Source organism: Zerene cesonia, chromosome 18 (assembly GCF_012273895.1).
Source record: "Zerene cesonia ecotype Mississippi chromosome 18, Zerene_cesonia_1.1, whole genome shotgun sequence".
Lineage (NCBI taxonomy): Eukaryota > Metazoa > Arthropoda > Insecta > Lepidoptera > Pieridae > Zerene > Zerene cesonia.
Genome location: NC_052119.1, coordinates 3,656,075 through 3,684,039, shown reverse-complemented (window position 1 = coordinate 3,684,039; position 27,965 = coordinate 3,656,075). Strand labels below are relative to the sequence as shown.

Below are 27,965 nucleotides of genomic sequence, written 5' to 3'. Positions count from 1 at the left end.
TTGTATGACAAAAGAAAAAAGAATATCAATCAGCCACATATCCATTTTCCTGATAGGTAAATTAGAATATGCATACTATTTTGCAGCGCTTATTGTTAAAAGACATGACTACTGTTAATTAAAATATTTTATTCGTTGAACCGAAATATATGTTAGCCAATGTTAATCTTAGTAAAACCAAAAATACTTTAAGATTCTTTCAAAACTGTTGTTAGCGCCTGACAATAAACTTAACTTTTATTTATATTACTACTCAAAGCTGTTTATTTCTCTATGTTTTATATATTTACAGTGACTTGGAACCAAATATAGCTATATATCAATTAGAAATGACCTGACTTTTCCTCAATTTAAACAAATTTAAGTTTACCTTGAGCGCTCAAACTTTAATTCATTTTATAACACAACAAAATTACTATCAAACTTAGTTTGCTGTAACTTTTTAATTTCACTGTGAATTTAAGTTTTTTATAATTATACAATACACTTTCACACAACATTCATAAAGTGGTCAGTGCTTCTGAACATCATATTATGGAATATTGCCAAAAGCACAAGCGACCCACCTTCTTCATAATGCCAGTCTTCCGCTTCGAGAAAGTCGTGTACCGCCGTAGTTTGTTGTCAATGTATTCCATTTTAATTTTAACACGGCCCTTGGTTTTTTTGCCATTAGAAGGTGGCGACTTCTTCGGCTGCAAGGAGGCATAACCATCATCTGCTATGTCCGGCATCGCGCAATGCTCCAATCCTAGACTTTGGGAAGGTCTTTCATCATAACACTGGTCAGACGGTCTCTTCACACCGGCCCTTGGCACTGTGCAGGGCTGCATGCCGGGCCTGAGACCTCCACCGAGAGAGCTCGGTGGCCGTCCAGCACCGTACATATCAGGCACGTCCCCAAGAAGTCCCATACCGTAGGGCGGCCCGAAGCGGGGCTCCCGCGCTCCGCCGGGCGCGTCCATTATAACCTCGCAGTACGCCACAGTAACCGGTGCGCACAAGCGCTATACACACTTCACCGTTCGAACGTCGAACGGAGACTGACCGAAAACGCGAAAGAACCGAGGGCGGGACTGACGACTTGGCCGCTCGGACCGCAACTGACTTCGCACGGTTCCGTCCCGCGCGCCTTGATCTCTATCCGTCTCGCTCACACACTAAATATATAAAAGTCTGACGATAGAGATGGAAATATGCAGCGTAATCCGACACATCCGTAGGAAACCGGGAACCCGCGAACGTTTCAGTACCCAAAATCTGTATTAAAATAGAGCTTTTATTTTCAGTTTATTTCGTAAATAGAAATAATAGAATAGGAAGCTAACAGCGCGAGCGCGGCTGCAGAGCGGTGGGCTGGCCGCGAGCCATATTTAGAATCGAGACGTGCCAAATAAGGTAATGGCGGTCAAATGGGGGCCACTGAAATCCCTCCTACTCGCTGGCGATTTTCACGTCTAATAATTAAAAACTTTGTCACGTTCCTCTCTTGCATTACTAACCAATTCGTTTAAAATAATATTCCTTTACATAAACCTTATATTTAAAGTAAACAACATCGTAAGTCATTAGAAAATACTAGCTATGTACGAATAAAAATTGCGTCCGTGTTATAGGTATTTTACGTTTACAGAAAAATAAGAATTATTCTATAATTACCCAAACCAAATGTTAAAATTAGCTTTAGTTGGAATCGAAATTCAGTACAGGTGAGTTAATAGTGACCTAAAATATAAGTTCCAGCTTTTGTAAAAAAATATCTATAGGTAAGTTTATACAAAGTATAACTCGCGAATATTATATTTAACCTACCTTTGTATTTGAAGAATTACAACGTATACAATTAATTCCTGAGACACTAATAGAAACATATAGGTAGCATTAAATTTCCTTACAAAGAATTAGTGTGTGGAAATTTAATTAAACCTACTTATATAGAATTAGCAGTATTTTAGTGTCCTTCGGTATATAACTTTATTTTTTTAATACATATGTCGGTGAAGAGTTAAGTAGGTAACCTAACATGACGTCATTTTAATTAAAGTTTTACTCAGCTGCGTTTTATGACACTTCCTGTCATAGGGAGGTACCTACCTATAAATAATAAATTAATGGTTTGATTAATTTTTCATACAATGAAACCTTATGCAATTAGCATGTAGGCGAGATTGGCAAAGAGAATTAAATTTTAAACTAGGTAATTCGCAGTGGTATAATTTATGGTATTATAAGCAAAATCTGCTAGTTCCTACCGTCAGCCGCCCACTAATCTGCTCAATACGCAATTTTTCCATTTTTAGCCTTTTTTATTGTCCTTAGTCAGAGTTCATTCAACTGGATTTCAATGTTTTTCAATGAATTCGAAAATGACTGTGTGGGATATTTAAATAATACTAATTATACAAATTGCTATGAATTATTTTCCCTCCTAAGTTATCTATTAGGTTGTGAAGTACAATTAAAAAGTTTTTCATTGAAAAATGAAGATGAGTCAGAATGTCTTTAATAAAATAAATTTGGTAACAACATATTGTGTTATATTATATTATTATTGTTATATATTATTCTTTCAATACCTGCGTTGCTTAAGGAACAATCACCTCCGTTTCTAAGACTAACTTCATTTACCTTCTTAAGTAACGAAATAAAAAATCGCATGCATTTTTAAATATGTTTCTTATTTTTGTTTTTTTTTTTCAGAATTTCTCTCGTAAGAAATGAATTTATTTAAATTTATTTTTACGACAGAATTTACTGTAGACGTAAACACCGTATATTTATGTACAAATATAACGTAAAATAACGATTCAGTAATTCTTTTATAAAAGACCAATCTGAAATATTGAATCGCTCCAGCCTCTATCTATTCAAAAAAGCTGCATCACAATCCGTTGCGTAGATTTTTAGATAGGTATATATAGGTATTAGGTAGAAGAACAAACAGCGAAGCGGTAAGTGACTTTGTTTTATAGATTAAATTTTGAAGCGTCATTTTCAAAAATACTGTTTTTATTTATTTCGTTATAATAGTGGAAATAGATAGTATAACGGCACCTCATATTATTTTTAATTTAATAATTAGCTGTTTTATAATTACGTAAATAAACGAAAAGTAAAATACAAAATACCTGTGATATAAGTGAGGTTCTATTGTAATTATGGACCAAGTTGTCTTGGACCAAGCTGGGACCATAACTACTAGGGCAGGATATGAATTTTCGAACAGGACACATCAAACAATGAACAATGTAAATGTAATTCTACTATCAATATTATTACAATTGTCTTCAATTGTCCGTTCGCCCTAAGACTAAGATGGATTTTGGCCGATTCGGCTTAACGTTACTAAATGGCCTTATAAGTATATTAAAATAGTAATTAATTAAAATATATACATTTGTATTTATTATAGCTACCAACTCGTTCAATAATAAAAATAAATTTGTTTATTCTAATATTGTAACTAGTAGGTAGGTATGAAATATACTATGTTATGAGAAAAACAACATATTTTAGTAAGTATGTAAGTAACTATGACCCCAACAACATATGGACTTAGTCTGGCCTCGAAAAATGTTTTATATCTCTAGTCATCATTATCAACTTTCCAGCCTATACAATATGTTCCCACTTAAGGTACATGGGCACCTATAAAGTTGTCGCATGTCATCGAACTTTCAATTCTTGGACTTTTTATGAAAGTATTATGAGGTAAGGGCCACACCAAAGCGTTTCACAAGCATCGATGTTCGGAATAAAGCAACAGACTGGGAAGGGTGAGGAAAAGGATACATTCCTCGGTTTGTGTCAGTTTCTTCACGATATTTTACTCCACCGTTTCGAGCAATGTTGGTGTGGTTAATGCGCTTATAAATTGAAAAATAAATTTGTATTGCAGCATTCTCGCCTGGCTACTCAATAATAAGCCGGTCCCATTTATATTCTTAGTGCTGGATGTAAATCAGATCTCTCATTTTCGGAGAGAACCTAAATTTTGACTAGATATCAATGTATGAAAAGTCAAGGCAACATGCCGTGAATGTTTATTTTTTACAAAACTCTGATAATTTAAACTTACAATATTAAATCCTTAACAATCAATTATTATGTGGGTATTAAGTTTACGGGGTAAATAGATCCTTATAATATTTGTTCGTGTGTGTGTGTGTCTGTGAACGTGTATGAATGTGTGATGTACCTAATAGTGATAATATAATTTATTGGCTTATTTTATGAAATAATAACAAATGCCTGAAATAAATAACCTTTACTATGCTTACAATTGCGCTCATTTGCGAATCGAGGATAAGTTTCGTTAAGTGAGAACCCAGACACGCTTTTAAGGAACCCTATGCACTAGTGAAACAATTCGGTAGGCTTATACATTGACATTCCGAATCGTTTAAATGTATACATTTTATTTGTTTCACAAGTGTTATCCTTGTATTAACAATGACACAATATATTTAATTGTAATCAAATGTTTAAATATGAATCGACTTACGGCACACATTTCTTGCCAAACGCGGCGTATGCCAGAGATGGTTAGTGACGCAATGCCATTCAATATTATGTGTAGGGTGTATGTGTCTTAAACTCAAGATGTCAATGATAAGAGATTATAATAACGAAATAAATTGAAGAGTTTGCGATGAAAAAAAAGGTGATATTCCGTTTCCTTAATAAATGCACAGCAAATCTATTTGACTATTTGACTATATGGTAGGGTGCGTTTACCTACATCAGCATCCTTAATCAGAAATAATTGTCATTACAGATAAACTTTTGCCTTTTTCGCCTTAAAATCACCGAATACAAAAGTACATGCCTATGGTTCGGTAGTTCTAAGCTACCTAACCTTCCCAAAAATCATTTAAATCAGTATTATTTGCTCATTTTTATTTAGGTACATTATTATTAATATAAATAAAATGAATTCTATAGCATTCAATTATGTTTGTTACATAATTCTGGAAATATGCTTGACAAATAATCCTTTTAGGAAATAAGTAAATCCATATTTAGTAGCGTAAAGGAAATTAATAGCATAAAATTCAAACAATTTATCAGCACCACACTAGCAAACTAAAATATTTAAATAAATTTTAACGTTTACGTAAGTATACCTACACTCAGAAATTAAAAACTTTTTAACGGATTTTAAACGCGATTTATTCATTACATTATTAACCCGACGTTTCCAACACTTTACAGCGTGAGCGTGGAAGACTGAGTCTCCCCGTGACCACGCTCGTCATATAATGAATAAATCGAGTTTAAAATCCGTTAAAAAGTTTTTAATTTCTAAATGTATAATAATCGTGTAAAATCAAACACTAGAAAATACTAAGTATACACTCATTAAACAAATTACATAAGCAAATAAGCCTTGTATAAGTTGGTTGGTTTTGTCGTGGAAATTAAACTTGTGGGGCTGAAATAGAAGTATGTATGTGATAGTCGAGCACGCTTCGGCACGAATTGGGCCAGCTCCCACCGGGGAGGTACCACACTCCATAGAAAACCGGCGTGTGAAATAGTGGCATGTCATTGGGTATCATGCGGTGAGTTGGGGAGACAAAGGACCGTTTCCTTTTCCTTACCCGTCCCATTCTTCTTTCCTATCGTCAATCCTTTCCTCTTCCCTTACCCCTTAATAGCGGCAGCGAATTCGCAGAGGCACCACCTCTGCGATTGGAAGGTGGTGGTCGCTTACCATCAAGCGAACCACCAGCAGTTGCCCGCAATGACATAAAAAATGTAAGATAGACTTTAGTGTACAGAGAAGTACGAGTGACTGTAGTCCGGAAACTTGTTTCATGTAAAAATTGCGGTTCTACTAGAGCACGTAATAAAAGGTTGCTTTTGTAGGAGTCATAGAAAGATGCAGGAAAATCCCTACTTTTTGGCTTTTTACCATCTCTCAAACAAGATGAAATTCTCATAAAAGATAATATATCCCCAAAAGAATAAAATCATGGTAACGTCAATCGTCAGCGTCTAGCGGTTCGATGAACCAGCGGTGTTAGGTTCTGCCTGAAAATGGTATCTTATTATATTCAATCGCTCACGTCATCCACATCGATTGTTTAAACTTATCTTATTCTATCGAAGTCATACAGTACACATGTAACATTTGAATCGTAATCTTATAGGTCAGTACATTTTAGTTATGTAATTATTATGGACCTCAATAATTCTAACAAGTTATCTTTTCCACAATTAATCTTTTCGGGTCGATAATGTTAAACGAATTTGTAAGACATTTATTATAGGTGTATTATTTTTACACAAAATCAATCACACAATAAAAATGAATAGGTTTAAAACAGTAAGTATACGTAGGTTCATGTTATGTACAAAAAGGCGGGCAATTTCTTCCAGCCACCCAGAGTTTCAATAAGAGGTCTTACATTTTTGTGGATACTGGAGCACAGTTTATGTATTTCAGTTAATTACATTTACAATTACTTTGGCTCCAATAAGTGATAAAATAACCATCCTATATGATTATGACAGTACGGCCATCATATTAAAAATAGCTTCGTAAAAGACATAATTCTTGTCGTAGATTATACACTTATATACTTGTGATCAAGGGACTATCCCAGTTAAGTACTTATTTCAATTCAGTATTTACATCAATGCGAGTTCCTCGCCGTGGCTGTGCCTTGTCGCACGTGCTAGGTTTCAAAATAACTTAAACTCTTTAACATTCTTGCTGAATTTTTTGATACAATGGAGCGATTGAGATTCGCGAAGAGTCACGCATAACAATACCTAATCACCAATTAAACTTGACACATAAGAATTCGCGGAAATCCTATGGAATCTCACAACACATTTTATGTCTTTATTCATTAAAAGGCCATTCTAATTAAAATTACTTCAGTCGTGTTACGCGTAAATAAATTGCGGAGCGGAGCGTAGTCGCTTGTTGCGTCCCGACTCCGCATTTTCTTTTTCACTTGTTACATATTTGTGTGGCTTGACATCAACACCTCCCGTGTTAGAGCGTACAATGCGGGCTGTCGGTGCTACAAAGGGCGCTCAGACGATTTGCGGCTTACGATCGCGAATATATCGCGACAATACCATAGTAAAGTCGTAAGTGAGACGATGTATGGACGAGTGCGTTCTTTGTTTACTGTAGATTGCATCTTTTCCGGCTACTACGTTTTGCTTGGTGAATTTTTTTGTACATTGATAATGTTGATGATTTTTATTGATTTCGTTTGACACGTTTTATACCTTAATTTTAAAACAATTGATGATGGATTTTTTTTCCTAAATGTGGAATTTTAATTCTAATTGATAGTTCTATCTAAGGCCTAGATGATTAATTACTGCACATTTATTTATAAAAAGTCTAAATAAAACATTATCTAGTTAAGGCAAAACAATATGAAAAAACATTTTTTTTAATTTAGAGTAGAATAACATATGTCCGTCCGTCTATATGATCTAGCAGGACAGAAAAAAGTTTTGAAGTATACTTTACCTTGGCTATGCCCATAAGCTTAATGATGAGACCCTTATGATTCTTAAACTAAACAGTTTAAGAATCATTTGGTTTCACATTAAAATTATTGGCTATTGACACTAATCACAGTTTACGAAATAGTTAGTAAGCCTTATACACACCTTATATTAAAAACAGAATTTGGAAAATGAAAATAGAGCCGTGTATAATATCATTACATAAATTTATTTAATAGCCCATACGACATCCAGTAGCTGCTTAATACTGGTAATCGTGATCACCGCGAGGGTCAGTAGTTGAGCATTACTTTTTTGTCGTACTATTTTATTACTTAGTTTAGTAATTTATCTCGACAGCTTACAGTCTACATGGATAAAAGTTTTTTTTAATTATTTAAAATGAATGAAGGAATATTTATCATTCGCAATATCTTGTTAAGATTCGTAATCCTATCCTATCCTATACCACTAATATTATAAATGCGAAAGTTTGTAAGGATGTGTGTGTGTGTTTGTAACTCTTTCACGTAAAGCTACTGAACCGATTGCAATGAAATTTGGTACTTAGACAGCTGGACAACTGGAATAACATATAGGCAACTTTTTACTCCGATATTCCTACGGGATACGGACTGACACGGGAAAACCGCGGAGCGCAGCTTATATTTTATAAATACAATTTGTTATATAAACAAATGCTTATCGATAAAAATTTGAGAATATATCTCTTTCATAAAGTTGAATATTTACACTCGTTGATAGGCATCGATTATTCCCAGCGGGGCGTCAGCTTATTTTGGGCACAAAATAATATGAATGTTAATTTTAATGCAGTGACAGAATTTGGAACCAGTTATTTCATGCAAATATTTGTTAATTGGCGCATTACAATTTTGGCGCAAGTGTGATATCGAAAGTGGGTAGGCACTTATATGTGACATGCCTGTCCATTTGTTACTAATTTAATTAATCTGTAATTAATTAATTAAATATCAGCCCCATTTGGATAGCGTATTATGAATAATTACGAGGTTGTTTACGAAAAATTTCATGTCAATTATTTGGTATGTTACTGTAACCTCTATTTTGTCTTCTGGTTGAATTAATAACACAATAGCAAAATTATAATAATTCACTACTTTATGATATTGAACAGTACGTTTTTATAATTTTTATTAAATTCTGTAACAAAATTATATTTTTCTTGCAATTTTTTAAATTGAAGAAGGCACTGACTGTTCACAACTCTTTTTTTAACTGTATGTAGATACGAGGATACCTACTGGTATGTGAGTATCTTCAGCTATCAAAATGTTTACATAACCTATTCTGCATGTTTTTCTTCTTTTTCTTTTTCATATTTAATGTTATGCCTAACTTTTTATTCTATTTATGCAATTTTTAACTTTCAAGATCTTTACTTAGAATTACCTAGGTAGGTACTATTTTTTCCTCATTATCGAACTTGAAAGAATAAACGTCAGGCGGCGATTGTTGTTTATTTATATTTACTTAGTTGCTACTTATACATTTGATGTATTTTGTATAATCTGTTATGCGTATATAACATCTGTTTAACTAACTCTTAAGGAAAACAAAATTTGATCATAATGTGCGAAACCGCAGTTGGCTGCTAAATGCCATACCGAAACTATAATTTTGAAACAATAGCAAAGTTAGTCTACTTAGAAATGATATCAGTTATGGTCGCACTAATTTATGTGATAGTTTAATGGCTGTTTAAGGAACAATGCGTTTGACGGTAGCCCGACCGCCCACGTGTTTACTACATCTGCACTAGGAAATTATAACGCAATGCGACTACAAATGGGTTACTTATGATGTTGAATAGACACAGATTCTGTAGCGTTTTCTCTTTTGTAACCCATATTGTTGATACAAAGTTGGCTCTTGGGGTCGATGCGAACTAATTTAACGTGTTTGGATTTGATGCACAATGGATTGGCTTTTACTTCTATTGTGTGTCTGTACAGATTGTATTTATTAGCTACGATTATTGTTAGAGCAGAATGAGGTTCATTTGATTTAATCTAGCTGTCATGTGTTATGTGATCAATGCAAGAAAATATGAAATTGACGCATATCTACTTAAAAACAATCAAATTTAAATTTAAAATAAAATGTCGGTCAAAAAACGATCTTCACCTACGTAAGTAATTTGGCTAAGTTATGTTTTAATAACTAATGATGATATATAGTCCCTTGACCCTCGGACCCTCCCCAAAAACGTACTCGATAAATGACAAGTATTCATAAGGTTTACAAAAAAGAAAAAACTGTCTTCTGTCCACAGTCGCGATACGGTTAATATTTATATTTCACTGACATCTAAATTAATTTATTGTTGAATCTTCAGGAGCAAATTTTCGCTTAGCCAAAGATAGCTTATAAGATTAGAATTTGATTTAAAGCTAGCATCTCTTAAAGATGCAGTGAACGTTTAGCGTACGTAAACGGGGAAACGTTGAAGGAAACTTATTTGTCGAGGCACAAGAGCTGTCTGAAACAGGGCATCGTTATTATGAAACCTCGTAGTGCACCGCGACAGATTGTTCGAGATAATTATCGCGAAAAGAGGAATCTTCGGAAAATTGTATATCCTCCTACTTTTCAAGTAGCAAAGAGCAAGTATGACGTAAACAGCTTCATAGAAAAACCATTTAAAAACGGAAGTCGCTTTCAATCAAATAATACGATGATTTGTCCGTTTAGTGATACATAAAGTTTTGTGCATGGTCTGACGAGATTATTTTTGTTAATATTGAAAACCCTCGATCATTCGTTAGATGTTGCCTATGTCGCTGTAAAATGATAAAAACCGTTGGATTATAAGCGATCTTCGATCAATATAATAGGTACTATAATTGAAACTTATAAGACGATGATTATAATGTATCAAAGAATTGTAATTAACATTTGCTTGCAATTTAACGCATTATTTTGCGCTACATTGCAAATATATCGCATTTATTTTTTACACTTATAATAACAATTGCATTATATAATAAAATATACGCGAATTAAGATTCCCGGGAGATAGTATGTATTCTCAATGGAATATTTTCATTTATTAGCGTCGAATAAGTATTATCATCTTAGTCAGAGAGCTTAACTTTAGCATCGTCGCTTATAAAGATAGTGGGATAAATTAAATAATGTCTACAAATTGATATGTCTCCTTTTATTCACAGTATATAATAGACTATTTACACGCTGTACATCGCAACAAATAATATCTATTAAGTACTTACTTACTCTTTAAAACATTTATCTACAAAACAACAAAAGTTTTATGATGACATGACAATGATATTGTACAAGATTGATAAGGTTTCAAGATTTTAAATAATTTGTAAAGTGAAAAACGTTTTTCTTATAAATAATATTATCTTGTCATACGATCGCATTTATTTATCAGAACTATAAACAATTATTTCATTTTTTACGCGAAAATACAACAAATTAAAACATAACTGGGCACAATTACTACATATATTCAAAACCCGTGATTACAAATAAACAAATATTTTAAGAAGTATGTACTTGATTACAACATAAAATTATTCTTGTGAACATAATATAATATGTATACATTTAAAACTTAAGCGATTCAACATTCATTATTACAACCCATCTAGATGCGCGATTGTTTAAAAAAAAAAACAAATCTTTGAAATACCTCTCGAATATCAATTTTAGGCCTTATCAATAAAAATGGCGGCAATATGTACTTTTACACCAATAACATAAACTAATCTTATATCATGTGTCAAAATAAAAAAAAAATCGTTACCAACATGACAAAAATTAGGCAGACATCAATACATTTATTCATTAAAAATAAGCACATAGACAAAACTACATTATCTACATTACACACCAATTTACAATCTAGCATTTACCTAACACAAATTGATTGCTTCAGTCTGTCATTTTATACCGTTGGTAACTTCAACTATAGAATTTCTTTCCTTAACTCATTTAAATGCGTTAAAACCATAAATACCTTCCTCGAGACTAGTCGACAATTTCTTTGGTTGCGATTTATTATGTCGTGTTAAAAATATAGCTCTTCACAAATTATACTTAGAAATAAAATTTATTAAAAACTCTGTACAAAAAAAACGCTAAATAAATAAAGATGTAAATGGCATTTCAAAAATTCCTATGATTAGTGTTGCTACTTAAAATATAGTATGTTAACAGAAATATGGAATCTTATAAAAGTAAAAAATATTTCTATATTATGTAAAATAATTAATTAATCTATCTAATAATAATTGTATTCCACGTTATAAATATAATTGCGTTTATTATATTAAACACTCGACATTTAATCCATTACCTTATAGTCGGAATAAAAGTAAAAAATGGCGCATATCTGTCAATTCAACAAACATTGATTTATTCAAATTTATATAGATCACACAAACATACCTCGAGTAACATATAAAACGCAATTTCTAGAAATGGTTTTTATTACTAAACAAAAAACAACAGCTCATGCTTAGTTAATGTTATGTAAAACATCTATAATTAAAAATATATCAATGTATCAAAATATAAAATGAAAAATGAAGTTTTGTGAAATTGCGTTTTATACTGCACGCTATAAAATTGAAATTTCTATGTCAATTAGTCGCGATTCATCAACACAATTGGATAAACAAACATAAGGCAATAATACAACCGCGATACAAAAAATATATCGCAAAATGTTGCGTTCTACTTCTAACTTCTACATTTCGTGCGTTCTTCGTACAATATAACAATATCTACATTTCTTTAGGAATAATCCTTCATACAAGCACCGATATGTCAAAATGGACTAATTTTCACCTAAAGAACTACATTTTTTCATTACATCTTTTAGAATTTTTTACACTTCTAGGGACAGGCGAGCGTGTTTATTGATTTTGAAACAATATATAACATTTATAACAGAAATACAAATTTCTAATTGTCTATGGAATTTTATATTAGTGGCTCAAGTACGAACGAAAATTCTAATTTAGGAATTTTCATTCACAAAAATTACCAAATAATATCCGAAATGGATCTTTTAAGATATTCATTTCAACAAATTATAAAACTATAGTTTATTTAAAAACGTATTTTAGTTTTAATTTTATTGATATTAATTCATATAAAAATTCATAATTCACGTTAATTACGTGTACTCATTACCTCAATAAATTGACAATTAATTAGTGTGACAAGTGTTGATTTCTTTCTTCATTAAAATGGAAAAAACATGTAAAACATTTTCATCTTTCAACATGTCTGGTCTTTTATGAAGATATCTGAACATTTTGAAATGAAACATGATTCAAATGAATTTGAATTTCATCTAAAGTAATTTTAACCACATAAATTATTTACCGATTCTAATAAAAATAATTAATACTAGGGGATTATAAGAGCTAAAATTGTGTTTTAAAGTGGCTTAAAGTATATAATAAATAATAAATAAAATGAAACAGAAACTATGCTTTATGATATATGCTAACTAGATGGGATGTTGAAAACAAAATGCTTGCAAATAATGACGATATCTCTGAACAATTCTTCTAACAATTAAAAACCATACTAATATATGGGCAATCATACTGATATTTGTGAAATTGTTCTTCAAACAACAAAGTGATTAAAGAGTTATTGATTTTTTTTTATTTTTATTTATTTTTTTTATTATTTCCGAGCATAATACGTACGCTAGTGTGCGTGCGTCACTATAGCTCTTATAGTCCCCTTAAAATAACTTTTAAACAAATTTAAAACATAAAAGTATTCTTACACATAATATCATAACCTATCAACAAACGATAGATTATAAAACCATGGCACAGATATAATTAAAATTGAGGGTAAAATATAGACTTAATAATTTCAAATTGGGACGGGGCTATAAATAAATGTATATAATATACAGATAATAAATCTAATATGAGGAATTTATTTGAAAGAATAGGTTGCTAAGTTAAGGTTACTGGAGTAAAGAATATAACAATTAATCTTAAGATATGTATGGATTTTGTAAAATATCCTGAGAGTCAAATTAATTGACTTCCCAATTAATTCGATAGTCACTTTCTATAAAAATCTTTTTCATTTTAACTTTTAAAATGACCGGAAAAAGATACGATATAAACAATAATTCATAGCGCCATCCCATAAAAACGAAAGCATACACAACACAATTCAAAAGAGGATTTTAATGGTAGTTAAATCTACATTACCCTGGTATATGGGGGACGATTCCCATTTTTACTTCGCTTACAGCCTTTCGTTATTTATTGTCCATACCTCCGAAACTAATAGGAGCGTCTAATTTAAATCATACTATCGCATTGTCAGTCGAAACGATTCACCATTACTAAAAAATATACAACTACCGCCTTAATATTCTCAATTTTAATTATTTGTTCTCATAATGTGAAAAATGTGTCGTTTCTTAAAAAAAAACTCATTACTATACAATGTGAAGCACTTAAAGCTTAACTTGTGCTTATTTACTCTATGCTATGACCACAAATTACACCTAATTACAAAATTGGCTGAAACACACAGACGTCAGGACTGACAATACTCGTAACACTAAATTGTAACTCATTTTAAGAAAACTCAATTTAGTAATAAATAACAATTCCTTACATTTTCGCGCCTGGCAATTAATTATACATATTGAAATGTATAAATTTTCATATATTTATAGCAAGTCAGGGTGGCAGTTTATTTTAGTGCACAATATAGATTTTATGTTCGTCTTAATACTACTAAAAAGAATCTCATTATTGACCGATTTATTTAAAATTAAATATACAAGTCTTAGAATATATTTCTTAACTATATCCCCTTTTCAAAATCTTTACCATCATTATTCAAAATTACTTGCACTAAAATATTTTAACGGAAAGGATAAACAACCGATCAATTCATATTTCCATAAAGTTCCACATTTGAATAATGGTTACATTTACATTAACATCAGAGTTGACCAAAAACTTTTAAATATAGGAAAACAATTAGCCAATCTCTGGCAAAACATTATTGACCAATCACTATCAAGACAGTTTACGCGCGTGAATTAAGTCATTTAGAAGCGTTAATTCATTTTCAATTTCCAAAAATTATAGCACTATTTAATTTTTTGCATAAATCTTTTCAGTTTTCAAAAACGAAATAAAACTTTAATTAAATTGAATGAAGACCTTTACACAATAGACCTTTGTAAGGCTTTATCAACCAAATATGCCACCCTAAGCCAGCCATAGATTTACCAATTAGAACCGTAGTGTATAATTAGTTTTTTTTTCACAAAGCGCCTATATCCGGGTACAAATGTGGTATTCCAGAGCCCGTTTCTCTGTACTGCAATGGATCAGCTCTAAACTCAACGGACTTTAACGCCATATGTCCGTATATTTTGGTGAATTTGTCGATACAAGCGGATCTCTGCGACATGTGCTTCGCGTCTGCGGATAGCATTTCTGTGTTTGTACACTCGGGGCATTTGAATTTTTTTCGCGGTGTCACCTGAAAATTATAATATAGTATTTTCTCGTGTTTGATTTTACGCGAGTATTATACATTTAGAAATTAAAAACTTTTTTACGGATTTTAAACACGATTTATTCATTATATTGTCCACAATATATATAATTTCTAAATTATAATATTTATTTCTCTTAGTACATACATACATACATGAAGATTTTCATTATTCAATAATTTATTAGAAAATAAACTGTGATATCTGTAGTACTGCAAAAAAGCCTCTAGATTGTTTCAATAATAATGATAAAAATACTTCTAAGGATACCACGAAACGCAAATTGACTAATTTGTATAACAGATTTCAGTATAACACTCACCTTAATAGGCGCTTTCCTCGTAATATTAGCCACTAGGAAGTTCATAGCAATGTCTTCGCAATTAAAGTTCTCGTCCACCCACTGCCGTATCTCTGCCGGCATCTTGTACGTGTAGTACCACGACCAGATCTTGTGGTGGAACGCGGCGCCTGTTAACACCTGAAAATGAAATATTTATTAAAAAAAAATGAGTTTTATATAGATTTGTTAACGTGGGTCGTGGGATTACAAATATACCGCTTTAAAGAAATAAGTTAAACTTTACTTTATTTTTATTTTCGGTTTTGTTCCCACTCCACTTTCGAATGGGTGACCGGATTTTGATTTTTTACAAGCTGCGCCCCGCGGTTTCACCCGCGTAAGTCTGTATCCCGTAGGAATATTGGAATAAAAAGTCGCCCATGTGTGATTCCACTTGTCCAGCTATCTACGTACCAAATTTTATTGCAATCGGTTCAGTAGTTTTTGCTTGAAAGAGTAACAAACATACACATACACATACATCCATCCTCACAAACTTTCGCATTTATAATATTAGTAGGATAGGATTACAGTTAATGTTGGTTTAGTTCTGACAATGTCGAGGCAGTTTCATTTTTTTTGTTAAACATAATTGTTTTATATTCATAAAATCAAAGAAGTGCTTTTGCTTAGTATGCTTATTCATGCTATAAATCAGTAAGTTCGTTATATGAGAACGAGTACACACGAGTTCAAACTTTTCCATAATATTTTTTCTAATAATAAACAGTTTATTGATATATAATAATTAGTAATAAATAGTTAATTAGTGAAGTGAATGAGTTTTTATTTTATAATCTTACACAGGCTGAATAAATAAATGTTTCGAGTTCTTACCATTGATATCTGATTGGTCCACTCGCTATGGTACTTCCACGAACTGGTGGCGTTGTCCCACACGTGCAGACGCGATGGAAACCCAACGATTCTGTCGGGGAATTCCCGCCATACGTCAAAACTGAAAAATAACACGCATAAAATTTTATATTATGTATTAAATTATTATGTTATAATAATGTTACTAGCTGCTCTGCAGCTGCAGTAATTGAAATAATACAAACTATCATATCTTTAAAGTTGGATCAAACTCCACATAATGTGCATATTTGATAAAAATCGGTGGAGTAGTTTCGGAGTCCATCGCGTACAAACAACGTGACACGTAATTTATATATATTAAGATATTAAATTATATTAAAATGTTATACTTTACAATGTTTTTGTATGTATGTTAATTCTTAATGTTATGTTAAATAATTCATTTACTGTACTTCCAATAGTTTTATGGTCTTCATGAAAATATAAACTTACCCAAACTCTAATTCATCTGGTGTCAACATAATAATATCATCGTCTATGGTCAACTGACACTCCGTCTCAATGTCGTCGTAGGGGAAAAACCTGTTCGATAATTTGTTCTCTTTGGTTCGTATTATTTTTAACGGCTTGTTTATCACCGGCCATTCGGAGGCTGAAATAAAAGATAGTCTGTTAAGTACATTATATCTTCTATCATCGACTTCAGTCAAATTGTTACCACTGTAAGGGAACGAAATTTCTTATATGTTCCTTATATTTTTTGAGGATATTAGTTGCAATCATATATATAACTAGCTGCGCCCCGCGGTTCCACCCGCGTAAGTCTATATCCCGTAGGCATATCGGGATAAAAAGTTACCTTTATGTTATTCCAGTTGTCCAGCTGTTTACGTATACAAAATTGCAATCGGTTCAGTAGACTTTGCGTGAAAGAGCAACAATCACACACATATCCTTACAAGCTTTCTCATTTATAATATTAGTAGGATAGGATTAGTAGGAATAGTAGGATATAGGAAGTAGGATATTTATTGCAATACCAAATATTTTAATTAAGAGGAAGGAAATTATATTTGATTAGTACAATATATAGAATGAAATTATCTATAAATAATATTCTTTAGTACATTAATTGCACACAAAAAAGGAACACAATTTTAAAAAAATGTTACTATAGATACTGCTAGGCATCCTGTTAAAAAAATTAGGATGTTCCCGCTAAGCTAAGCTTCAGCGCTAAAGAAAATTAAATCAGACACTTTATTTAAAAACTAATATTCTGTACAACTTATGTATATTTCAAAAAGAAAAATTTTGATAAAAATGAAATGGGTTTTAATTGAACTTTAAAGCAATTCGCTAAAAAAACATGTATATACGTAATGTTATTTTGGTAAAGTTTGGGATTCAGACAAAAAAAAAATAAGACACGAAAAATGAACGAAAATTACACTTAACTTGTGTTACTAAGAAGATAAATTGAGCTGTAATCAATTGCTTTTTGCAAAAAGTTTTAATCCAATGTAAAACCTGAAGGAATTTACATACAACTGTCTTCTCTATTTATTTCACTTCATAGTATAAGACAAAGTCGCTTTCTCTGTCCCTATGTCCCTATGTACGCTTAAATCTTTAAAACTACGCAACGGATTTTGATTGTTTTTTTTTAACAGAAAGAGTGATTCAAAAGGAACAGCTATAACATATATTTAATTACTCCGAATTTAACGCTAGCAAAGCCACTGTTAAAAGCTAGTTTAAATATAAGTGAAGTCCCTTGTCCCCTAGTGGGGTATGGGGCAGATGATATACATCTGTTTCACTGATCGATTTTCTTTATGGACAAGTAGGTGATCAGCCTTCTGTGTCCTGCCAGACCGAGACATTTTTTTTTTTGTGCGTCCCCACCGGAAATCGAACCCAGGACCCCTCGGTTCTAAATACACGCGTTAACCACTGTACCAAGGAGGCGGTCAAGTAAATATAAATGGTAATTTATTAAACTATTTAAGTGCCTATTAAGGTAATGAAACATCCCAAACTCTTTCTCCCACACAAATTAAAAAGTATAATAACAACACTCAGAAAAACAACGTACAAAGGTAAATTATTCCATCATCATCATTATAAAATACACAAAAAAGCGCTTAAAACATTTTATTCTATTGCACCAGCGTAATTACAAGTACGTCATTATGCATTGTCTCCGCTTCATGTCTCCGACATAAGTGTATGTAAATAACAAGAACTCGACTGAACTTTCTTCATTATTTTTATTACAATCGCGTTATAAGTCTTCATTAAGATTATTCTTTGCGATTTATGTCGGGGTTTTTGTATCACTGTTTATCGTTATTTTATTGCAAACCGACGACACTGCCATTGCATTGGGTACTTTAATTTATTTTCTAACTTATCAGTACCTACTTTAACACGTTAAATTGCCGAATTTCATTGTTGGTCACATCTGAATCGATACACCCGTTTTGAATTTTGTCCCGTTAACGCAGATTTTTTAATAGCATTTAGCAAATATACAGCATAATTATCTACCTGTCCGCAGGCGGTTTCGCATACGTGGTATACAAAATTATGTTGGTCATCGATTTTTTAGTACATTTTTTCGACTTTAGATGCATATGTCGTGAACTGTTTTTTCTAGACCTCTATTTCAATTCCAATGAAGCCAAATAAGCGGCCAGCACTACCAATGAACATTTGTAGAAGCCTTATGCCACTGCGAATGGATTGCTAACCTTAATGGAAACAGAATAAGGAAAGGACTGCCTGATGGAATAAAGAAAAGGACTAGGAAGGGTAGGAAAAAGGATAAGAGGCTCCGGCTCCCCCCCTTACACCCAAATAAAAATGCTACTGATTCACATGCTACTTTTTCACCCGATCACGATCGCCAGTGGTGTTATGGTGCTATTCCCGGTGCGAGCTGGCCCAATTCGTGCCGAAGCGTACTCGACTCCCACATTCAATTCCCTATTTCAATTAATAACATATCCGCGTTTCTTTATTCTTCGATTAACATTACACTTATTAGCTTATCAAAATATAAAATTATGCCAAAATCAGCCCAATGATTACTGAACATTGCTCTGGGGTCTTAAAAACATACATATTGCCTAACAATGTCTCTTTTTAAAAAATACTATGCACAACATTTACGATCATGTTAGAATTTTGGCGTAATAATAAGTGAAACGAGATACATTAGCAAGAAGGAAGCAGGAAAGGAATTTGTGCGACGCTTTCACAAATCACGTTATGTTTTTCCATATTTGTGAAATACGACATAATTGTTGATACATATATGGCATGATAGCATTCGCGGTGAAAACTGTTACATAATCGATTGTATTTAAGATATTTTATTAATGTTCTCATGCAATAATAATATGTAAGAATTACAAACATTTACTTGTCATTCTTGCTATCATACGATACCTATATATCCTATCCTACAAATATTATAAACGTGAAAGTTTGTAAGTATGGATGTATGGATGTTTGTTGCTCTTTCACTGAATCGATTGCAATGACATTTGGTAAGGACAACTGGAATGACACAAATGCAACTTTTTATCCCGATATTCCTACGGGATTGGCGAGTGAAACCGCGGGGCGCAGCTAGTCGTTTATAAGAACTACTTCATTCATTGGCAGAGTGGTAAATAAATATGTAATATACCGAAACCACTAAAACTACCTCGTACTGGAATGTGTGACATGTTTGTGTGTTTCTAGGGATATGACGCTATTGTGTTAATACACTATTATTATAGTTAAAAATACAATATTATGACATTTCTGTTTTAGTTTGGTAAAAATGTTGATCCAATAATCCAATAATTATGATGAACTCGCCGAAACTCAAAGCTGTTCACTTTGGAATCTGACTTCGTAGAAAGACAGTATTCCAACTATAGGAAAACAGATTGCTTTCCATGTGGTAGTCGAGCACGCTTCGGCACGAATTGGGCCAGCTCGCACCGCTCTTCTGTAGGGGTGTGGTACTTACCACACCCCCACAGAAGACCGGCATGAAATAGCATTCTGCTGTGTTTCGTTCGGTGAGTGGGGGAGCCAGAGGCCCGCATCCTTTTCTTTGCCATTCCCAGTCCTTTCCTTTATTCCTCTCGCCAACCCTTTCTTTATCCCTTCCCAATGTAAATTCGGCATTCCCTTTGTAGAGGCGTAAGGTCTGCAATGGAACTTATGCCTCTCCAATTGTTCATGGGCGGTGGTAGCGCTTACCATCAGACGACCCACCACCTCCATTGCCGACTGTGACATAAAAAAAAATTACCACAATCTTATATATGTTATTTTAATAGTTCATACGTTATTAAATACGAATCTAAGAACATTTCCCAAAGCTGTTCGTATAACGTAAAGACTATCATCAAATTATAACTGGACTATTTTAATTCCCGCAAAGAAAAACGATCCAATATTATAAGATTATTCATATAGTCTTAACAAGCGTTTCAAAGATAAATCCTAAGTCTATATTAATAAGCTTTACTAACACCGCCGTAAAGAAAATGTAATATAAAACATGTACATAATTAATAAAGTAATCAATTATACATCTGAAGGAGAAACTGAATTAAAACAAGAAAATTTTCATTTGCAATTATTTAATTGATAGACCATCGGGGGATACTTACGCCATAACGTCTATAAGTCACGTGACTTACGTTACGAAAAGCCCTTGTATAATTAAAAAGCCGCCCAGGTACGATGCTACTATTTTGAAACGTTTTCAGTAAGAGTGCACTCAAGCGCTGAACACTTTTACAGCGTGCTTTGTACACGACATTCGAACAATACCTTGTTGACCACCTGTTAGTGACTGTGCTTAGACTCAAAGCGCTGGTAGTGGGACCTGAATGAAGCTTTAGTTTGCGAGACGATAGTAAACGAGAGTGGGCACGCTGTGGTAAATATGGTGGAATAACAATATGTTTCATAGCGTTATATAAGACATAGTATAGTAGTGCTAAATTCAAAAACTATATTAAAAATGTATTAGTTCAGAGAACCTACTATCGCATTTATAATATTAGTAGGATAGTAGGATGACAATCCATGGAATGTTGTCGCTTAAGAACCACAGGTCAGTTCATTGGCATCATTGTTATGTCCATGTAACATATTATGTAGAATTAAAATGTAAAATTTATATTATTTTAAAAGAGCAACTACAGAGTTTCTTGCCGTCTCTTCTCTGTAGAAACTGCCTTCCGAACCGGTGGTAAATGTTATAACTGTGTAATATGACGATTCAAAAGTGCTTCTATAAGAAGTCTACTTTAATGAATAAATGTTTTAGTTTGAGTTTGTTTGAGTTGCAGTTCATGTACATGAATAGAAATAATAACATTTTATTTTATCTCAAACACATTAAAGTATATTTATCTCACGGGCGTCGTTAAATTTTTTAAGTCTCGGAGGAGATCTCTGATTTATATGAATACATATTTATTATCATCCAATATGCCTATTTGACGGTCTATTATGTTTGCTAAAGTGTTTATTTGAATTCAATGCCTTAATCATTGATAAACATTAATTACTGTTTCATATTTAACAACAAAATTTGCATGTATGAAACGTATTAGGCAGGCAGAACGAAATGATCTCGTATAATTTAAGAAATAGTGTAGTATACATATTGCACTTATCCTACTTTAATCCTACTAATATTATAAATGCGAAAGTTTGTAAGGATGTGTGTGTGTGTGTGTGTGTGTTTGTTGCTCTTTCGAACAAAAAGTACTGAACCGATTGCAATGAAATTTGGTACGTAGACAGCTGGACAACTGGAATAACATATAATCAACATTTTATCCCGATAATCCTACGGGATACGGACTTACGCGGGCGAAACCGCGGGGCGCAGCTAGTTGTATCATAAATTAATAAATATTTTCTTAAATCAAAACACATTTTTTTCACATCTGACAGTTTCAAAGTGAATCAAATGAATAATGCAGTAAATCAATATGCATGCCAACATAAATTCAACCAAAACTAATCGTGCAATGAAATTAATACACAGCCCAACCACGCGATAGTGGAGCCACTCCGATGTTATAAATTAATTCGTACACACTGTACATGGCACAAAGCATTAAAAAACATTCGGACATTATCATCACATTGCACATTCAAAGACAAAACAGCGTCGATCTCTATTGAAAAAACATTGAAAGTGTATTTAGATTAATAATCAATTCGGTTGAGCGCAAATAAAAAACGTTCGTAGTGCGTGCGAAATAAAACAGATATTGGCATCTCAATATTTAATTTCACTCTCAACACAACATCGCTTGTACGATGGACAGTTATATTACACGCTCTGTTATTGTTTTTCAAAGAGCGTATTATTTAACACCATCCTATCCATAGTACCCGAGCATAATAAATAACGGGAAAACATGGGATGGAAGTGCTTAATCAAATGTGAAATTTAAATAGTAAATAACATTAAACCACGGGTAGGGGTAGTTCGAAATAAGATACGAAATCGCATGTTTAAAGCCATTAATAGAGACATAAATGGAACTTTATTAATTACTTTTTGTTGTATCGCATATTACTCATGTTTTACACTGAATAATACAATATTTATTATATTCTGCTTTCATGTGTACAGCATAATACTTTTTTATTCATTTCTATAAATATGTATTCATTTTTTACAGCAAATACAGATGCATAATTGTAATGTGTAATTTTTTTCTGAACAAAGAACAGATTACGATAAAATTCCTCGTATTACTTTACGTTAGTAAATAATAATATCTATATCATGTATCAAGTATAAACGAATTCCATTTATTCATTATTTTTGGCGGCCTATGGTGGCCCAAAAGCCCTATATATTCAATACTTCTTAAGATCAAATATACTATAAACCAAAGCCCCATATAAATAAACTTACCCGGCGGTGGTTGCAGCTTCTGATTGTTCCATACAACAAGGATCTTCGCCAAGCTCGGCGTTCGCACCAATTTTCTGATAAGCGTGAACAGACTCTCAACGCGGTCATATGTTAGTATGACAGCCGTGAAGCCCGGCGCCTTCGGGGCCGTCTCTGGTAGAAACAGCGGATTCACCGGTCCATACTAAAAATAACACCTTTTTGAACATTGGAAATACCGATTTACATTTATCGAGAGTTTAATTTGGCTAGCGCTATGTACGTATAGATTGTTTTTGGTTGATGTGATGGCACATAGTGCTACTCGTACATGTTTTGATTACAAAAATCTCCGAGATGTGGCGATTATGCTCAAATAATTGCTAAAATCTAGTTTTGTATGAATTTGGACATTATTCATTCTTAAAAAGTTACAAATTGATTATTATTTTTTACATTACATATTCGCAAATATGTGGCGATTTTACTTTTCATCCCCAGTTACCCATAAGTTAAATCAAATATATCACCATAAAAAATTTTCATCAAAATCTTCTCATTGTTTTCTGCTAGTTTTAGACACATTCAAACAGACAAACATAAACAAATTTCAGTAACCATTAACTTCGGGTCTATAGTACCATTACATTGCATAGCAATTACTCTGTTTAAAATAATATTGATTGTCCATTCTGTCTGGTCTAGTTAATGTTTTATGATACGTATTGAACGATTGTCTAGTTACATAATAACACTATTATAAATACCACTACTTTTAAGAAACTAAAAATGACTACCAATACTAAAAACAGTTTGTAAATTATGGATACACTTTTTTTCATATTTAGTTGCGCGCGGTTTATAGGATCAATATAACGAAAACAATGGACATCGGCCGAATCATACAAAATGTAAAACCGCACGTTTTCAGTCCGTCGATGCAACTACGTCACAGCCACGTAAAAACGAAAGGATATTGAACCCTATCCCGTTCATCTAACAAACTACGTAAAATTAAAATTACTTAAAACTTTATTTATGTTCTGTGTAATTTATTGAGTAATATGAAATTGTATACTTGCAATATAGTATATTAAATGTGCTTAAACATTAACGTGATCTTATATTCTACTATCCTACTAATCCTACTAATATTATAAATGCGAAAGTTTGTAAGGATGTGTGTGTGTTTGTTGCTCTTTCATGCAAAAAGTACTGAACCGATTGCAATGAAATTTGGTTCGCAGATAGCTGGACAACTGGAATAACATATAGGCAACTTTTTATCCCGATATTCCAACGGGATACGGACTTACGCGGGTGAAACCGCGGGGCGCAGCTAGTATTATATAATACTTATACTTACTTCTAATCAAATGTTGAATGTACAAATATCGAAGTACACGGCAAAAAGAATATTTATTATTGGCCGAATAAAATTTTACCTACGCTTCTATAAATTTAAAGGGATCTACAGAATTTATTACTTTCTTACTTGTTGGCTACAAAACTAGAATACGTGAAAGCCAGTTTTCCCTTTTGGGACGTAGAGCAGATGCTTTTCAAATGTTTAACTGATCTATTTTAAAGCAAATAGGTATTCAACTTTTATAAAGGTCTTTTTCGTCAGGTATATATAGAATGATAGAATATATAATTTCTTAGGCTCATAGGGCCTGAATATTTAGTATTAATTTTAATTCACTAACGATAATAAAAATGGTTTGCAATTAAAATAATTGTAACTGTTTTATTACTATCGGCCTTTGCGGCTGGAATTTCCTAGAGAAAAGCTCGCATTATCTTTGAATACAAAAAGGTTATAATTTCGTTTCGAATTAGGTTACGCCACTTCAAAAGTAGGTGAACTTAAGAAACGTTAAATGCCACGGAAATATATTCTGGGCTATCACAATGCCATCATAGTTGTGTCAAAGCCGCCTTCGCACTCGCCGACGAAAACGAGGGGCAACAGAGTAGTCGTTCAAACGATAGCTGCACACAAAAGAATCACTCTCCAAGGTACTGCAGAGCGACAAGATCGCGTAAAATGAGCAACTCTAGCTTCGATCCTTACTTGATACACGAAGAAAGTCTCTCTTTCGTTCGCTCTAGTAGAGCATAAAGTTTTTTTGCCAGGATAATCTTCAGTACCGTCAGCAAGAACGTCTCTGTTATGCCCCACTAGATATTTCGATTTACCTAATACGTACTAAATCTAAAATTGCCTATAATTGTATCAAGTGAGTATTTATTATATTCTTCTTTAAAATTTTAATGCGACATGAAAAATTTACTATATAACACATTATGTCCTATCATTGAAGTATAATTTAGTTTGATGTAAAGGAATAAATAGAATATAATATGTGTATAAATCAGAAAAAAACTTCCCGCTTTCTGTCGGAAACCTGCATGCATTTATACATGAGCATATTTAAGATAACAGCTAACCTAGAATTTAATCTGCGCTACGCGAGATAAGGGCGGGTTAATCAGATAGTCGACGATACATTTTGGGCAAATATTATAAATCCTAATAACTACGAATCTGTTAAAGCGACGATCAATATGAGTATAATACGATATGCGAACAAAAGAAATAAATTAAGGAGGTCCCTACTTTGTTAGCAGTTTTATTTAAATGAAGCCCATTATAAATGTCATACGCACAAAAATGTTCAAAGAATGTGACAATGAAGATCCAAAAAAGTTAAGGCAAAGTATCCGGTCCTATTGAATTATTCTGATTTCTTTGTCAAAGGAAAAAATATATTTACTGATAAGTAATTTAAGCCAACCGATATAGAGTGTCAACGTATACTTTGTCCTATATAAACATTAATTACCGACGTTCAATGATCAATTTGCCTAAATTAAATTGATCCAAACGTAAACAAATAAGAAACTATTAGTTTGTATGTGAGAGGTTACGTACAACTTTGAATAGGTTTTTATATAAATGATAAATTTATAAAATTTCGGTAAATTCTAAGTCTCTTTTTTTCTACAACTCCACAAAAAGCATCCGCATTTTGTGCTTTAAAACTATAGATAATTATAAAAAAAAAATATAAGGAGCATGGGTCTATAAAAATACCCATAACATTAAACTATTGGTTGTTAGTTGCTATAATCTAGAACTATTATTCTATACGTAGAACCTTTACCGTATAAGTTAGTGCACCCGGTCCGCTGTCTGTTTTTTATTCCCTGTAGACGTAACGGTAATTCTACACTCACAAATAATGCATACATAAAGTATGCAAATAAAAACAATGTGTCATCAAAAATCTTATGGAAAGACATCGTATTCTTTAGAGATGGTTAAAGAAACCAAGACACATAAGAGCAAATTTTAATTAATAGATATTACGCTATATTTATTCAGTGTTAAACTGTGCGTAGCATTTTTAATATACCTTCCAGTGACGGTATTGTATAATCGCAGGCAACCATTTCCAAGTAATATTATCTGTTTTTGAATAAAATCCACCGGCTGAAACCAACTCACGGTGAAGGCCGCGCATTCATATCGTGCAAATGTTTTCTAAAGGTTCAAAAGCTTAATATTGAGATAATGACTTAATTCTTCTATTATCTTATAAACAATAATATAGCACTTTATGCATATTCATTTTTATAGTATAAAAATAAAATTTATATTAATTGAACTGATTCATTAATATTATGGATATTGTTTGTTTCTACAATGTTGTTCAACCAAATCTTAAGACATTATCTTCTATCTTCTATATATATAAAATTCTCGTGTCACAGTTTTCGTTGCCATACTCCTCCGAAACGGCTTGACCGATTCCTCTGAAATTTGGTAAGCATATTGGGTAGGTCTGAGAATCGGCCAACATCTATTTTTTATCCCGATATTCCTACGGGATACGGACTTACGCGGGTGAAACCGCGGGGCGCAGCTAGTTACATATAAATATTATTAATAAAATGCTATTCCTTTTATTCGCTTAAGACCGAAAACGTTAATTGAGCGAAAAAATGGTTTAAATTTAATAAGCTTGCTGTTTGTATATAGCCTGACAAGGCAATGATAATTATTGGGCTCTTATTGTTTGATATTTATTTTTTCTTTCAATGACCATTAGCAATTATTGGAATGTCTTCTACAAGACATAGTTTGTGTTTTTCTGTTAACTCATATGTGCTGTATAGTAGAATTTAATTGGTTTGAAAACCCACAGATAGTATAGATAACAAACTAACAAATAAGAGTAACAAACCAATAAAAACGTACGACTTGAGAACCTACAAAATTTTGAGGATTATATGTTTAACAATATAATTTTACTTTGAAATAGAGGAATAAGTAAACGGAAAAATATATTTTAAACTTACCAAATGCTCCGGCATGTTCCAGTCTTCATACATTCTCGCGGACAATGGAAATACTTTTTCATTAAAAATTTCCAACATAGTCATTGTAATTTTTTCTATACTTGCAAAATATCTTTCATAGACCCATCTCAATTGCCAATATAATTCCCCACGTCTCTCTTTGCTCACTGAATGCACTATTTTCAATAAGTTCTTTATATTATCTTCTGGTATAAAAATTGCAATTCTGTTCCAGTCTATATGTGAGTTAAATGGCATGACTATTGTGTCTGCAATTATTATTGGAATGCATTGTGACGCTATAACATCCAATAGCACAGCCTGTATCAATCTCGCACTACGTACAACTAAACAAAATAAACCATTCTTTAAAACATCTGGGTATGCGAACATTTTGCCTGTTGTATACTCACAGCGCATTCTGTGATCATTAATATCGC

General features: G+C 32.6%; 2 protein-coding genes across 3 annotated transcripts in view; both read right to left on the bottom strand.

Annotated features, from left to right (window-relative positions):
* The window catches only part of LOC119834062 (serum response factor homolog), a 170,290-nt gene extending 169,168 nt beyond the window's left edge, over positions 1-1,122 (bottom strand). The window contains exon 1 of one of the 2 annotated variants that reach the window (XM_038358341.1): positions 567-1,122. In XM_038358341.1, coding sequence (XP_038214269.1) covers positions 567-965 — 399 coding nt within the window. In that variant the 5' untranslated portion in view covers positions 966-1,122. The remainder of the gene's footprint in view (positions 1-566) is intronic. The other variant, XM_038358340.1, reaches the window with a different exon arrangement.
* Positions 1,123-13,757: 12,635 nt separating this feature from the next.
* Positions 13,758-27,960, bottom strand: LOC119834064 (exostosin-2; the record flags this gene model as incomplete). Its single annotated transcript, XM_038358345.1, has 6 exons — positions 13,758-15,039; positions 15,378-15,536; positions 16,236-16,356; positions 16,710-16,869; positions 23,179-23,362; positions 27,526-27,960. Coding segments are annotated over 6 exons (1,281 nt in total), but the record flags the coding sequence as incomplete, so codon positions are not given.
* Positions 27,961-27,965: the final 5 nt, after the last annotated feature.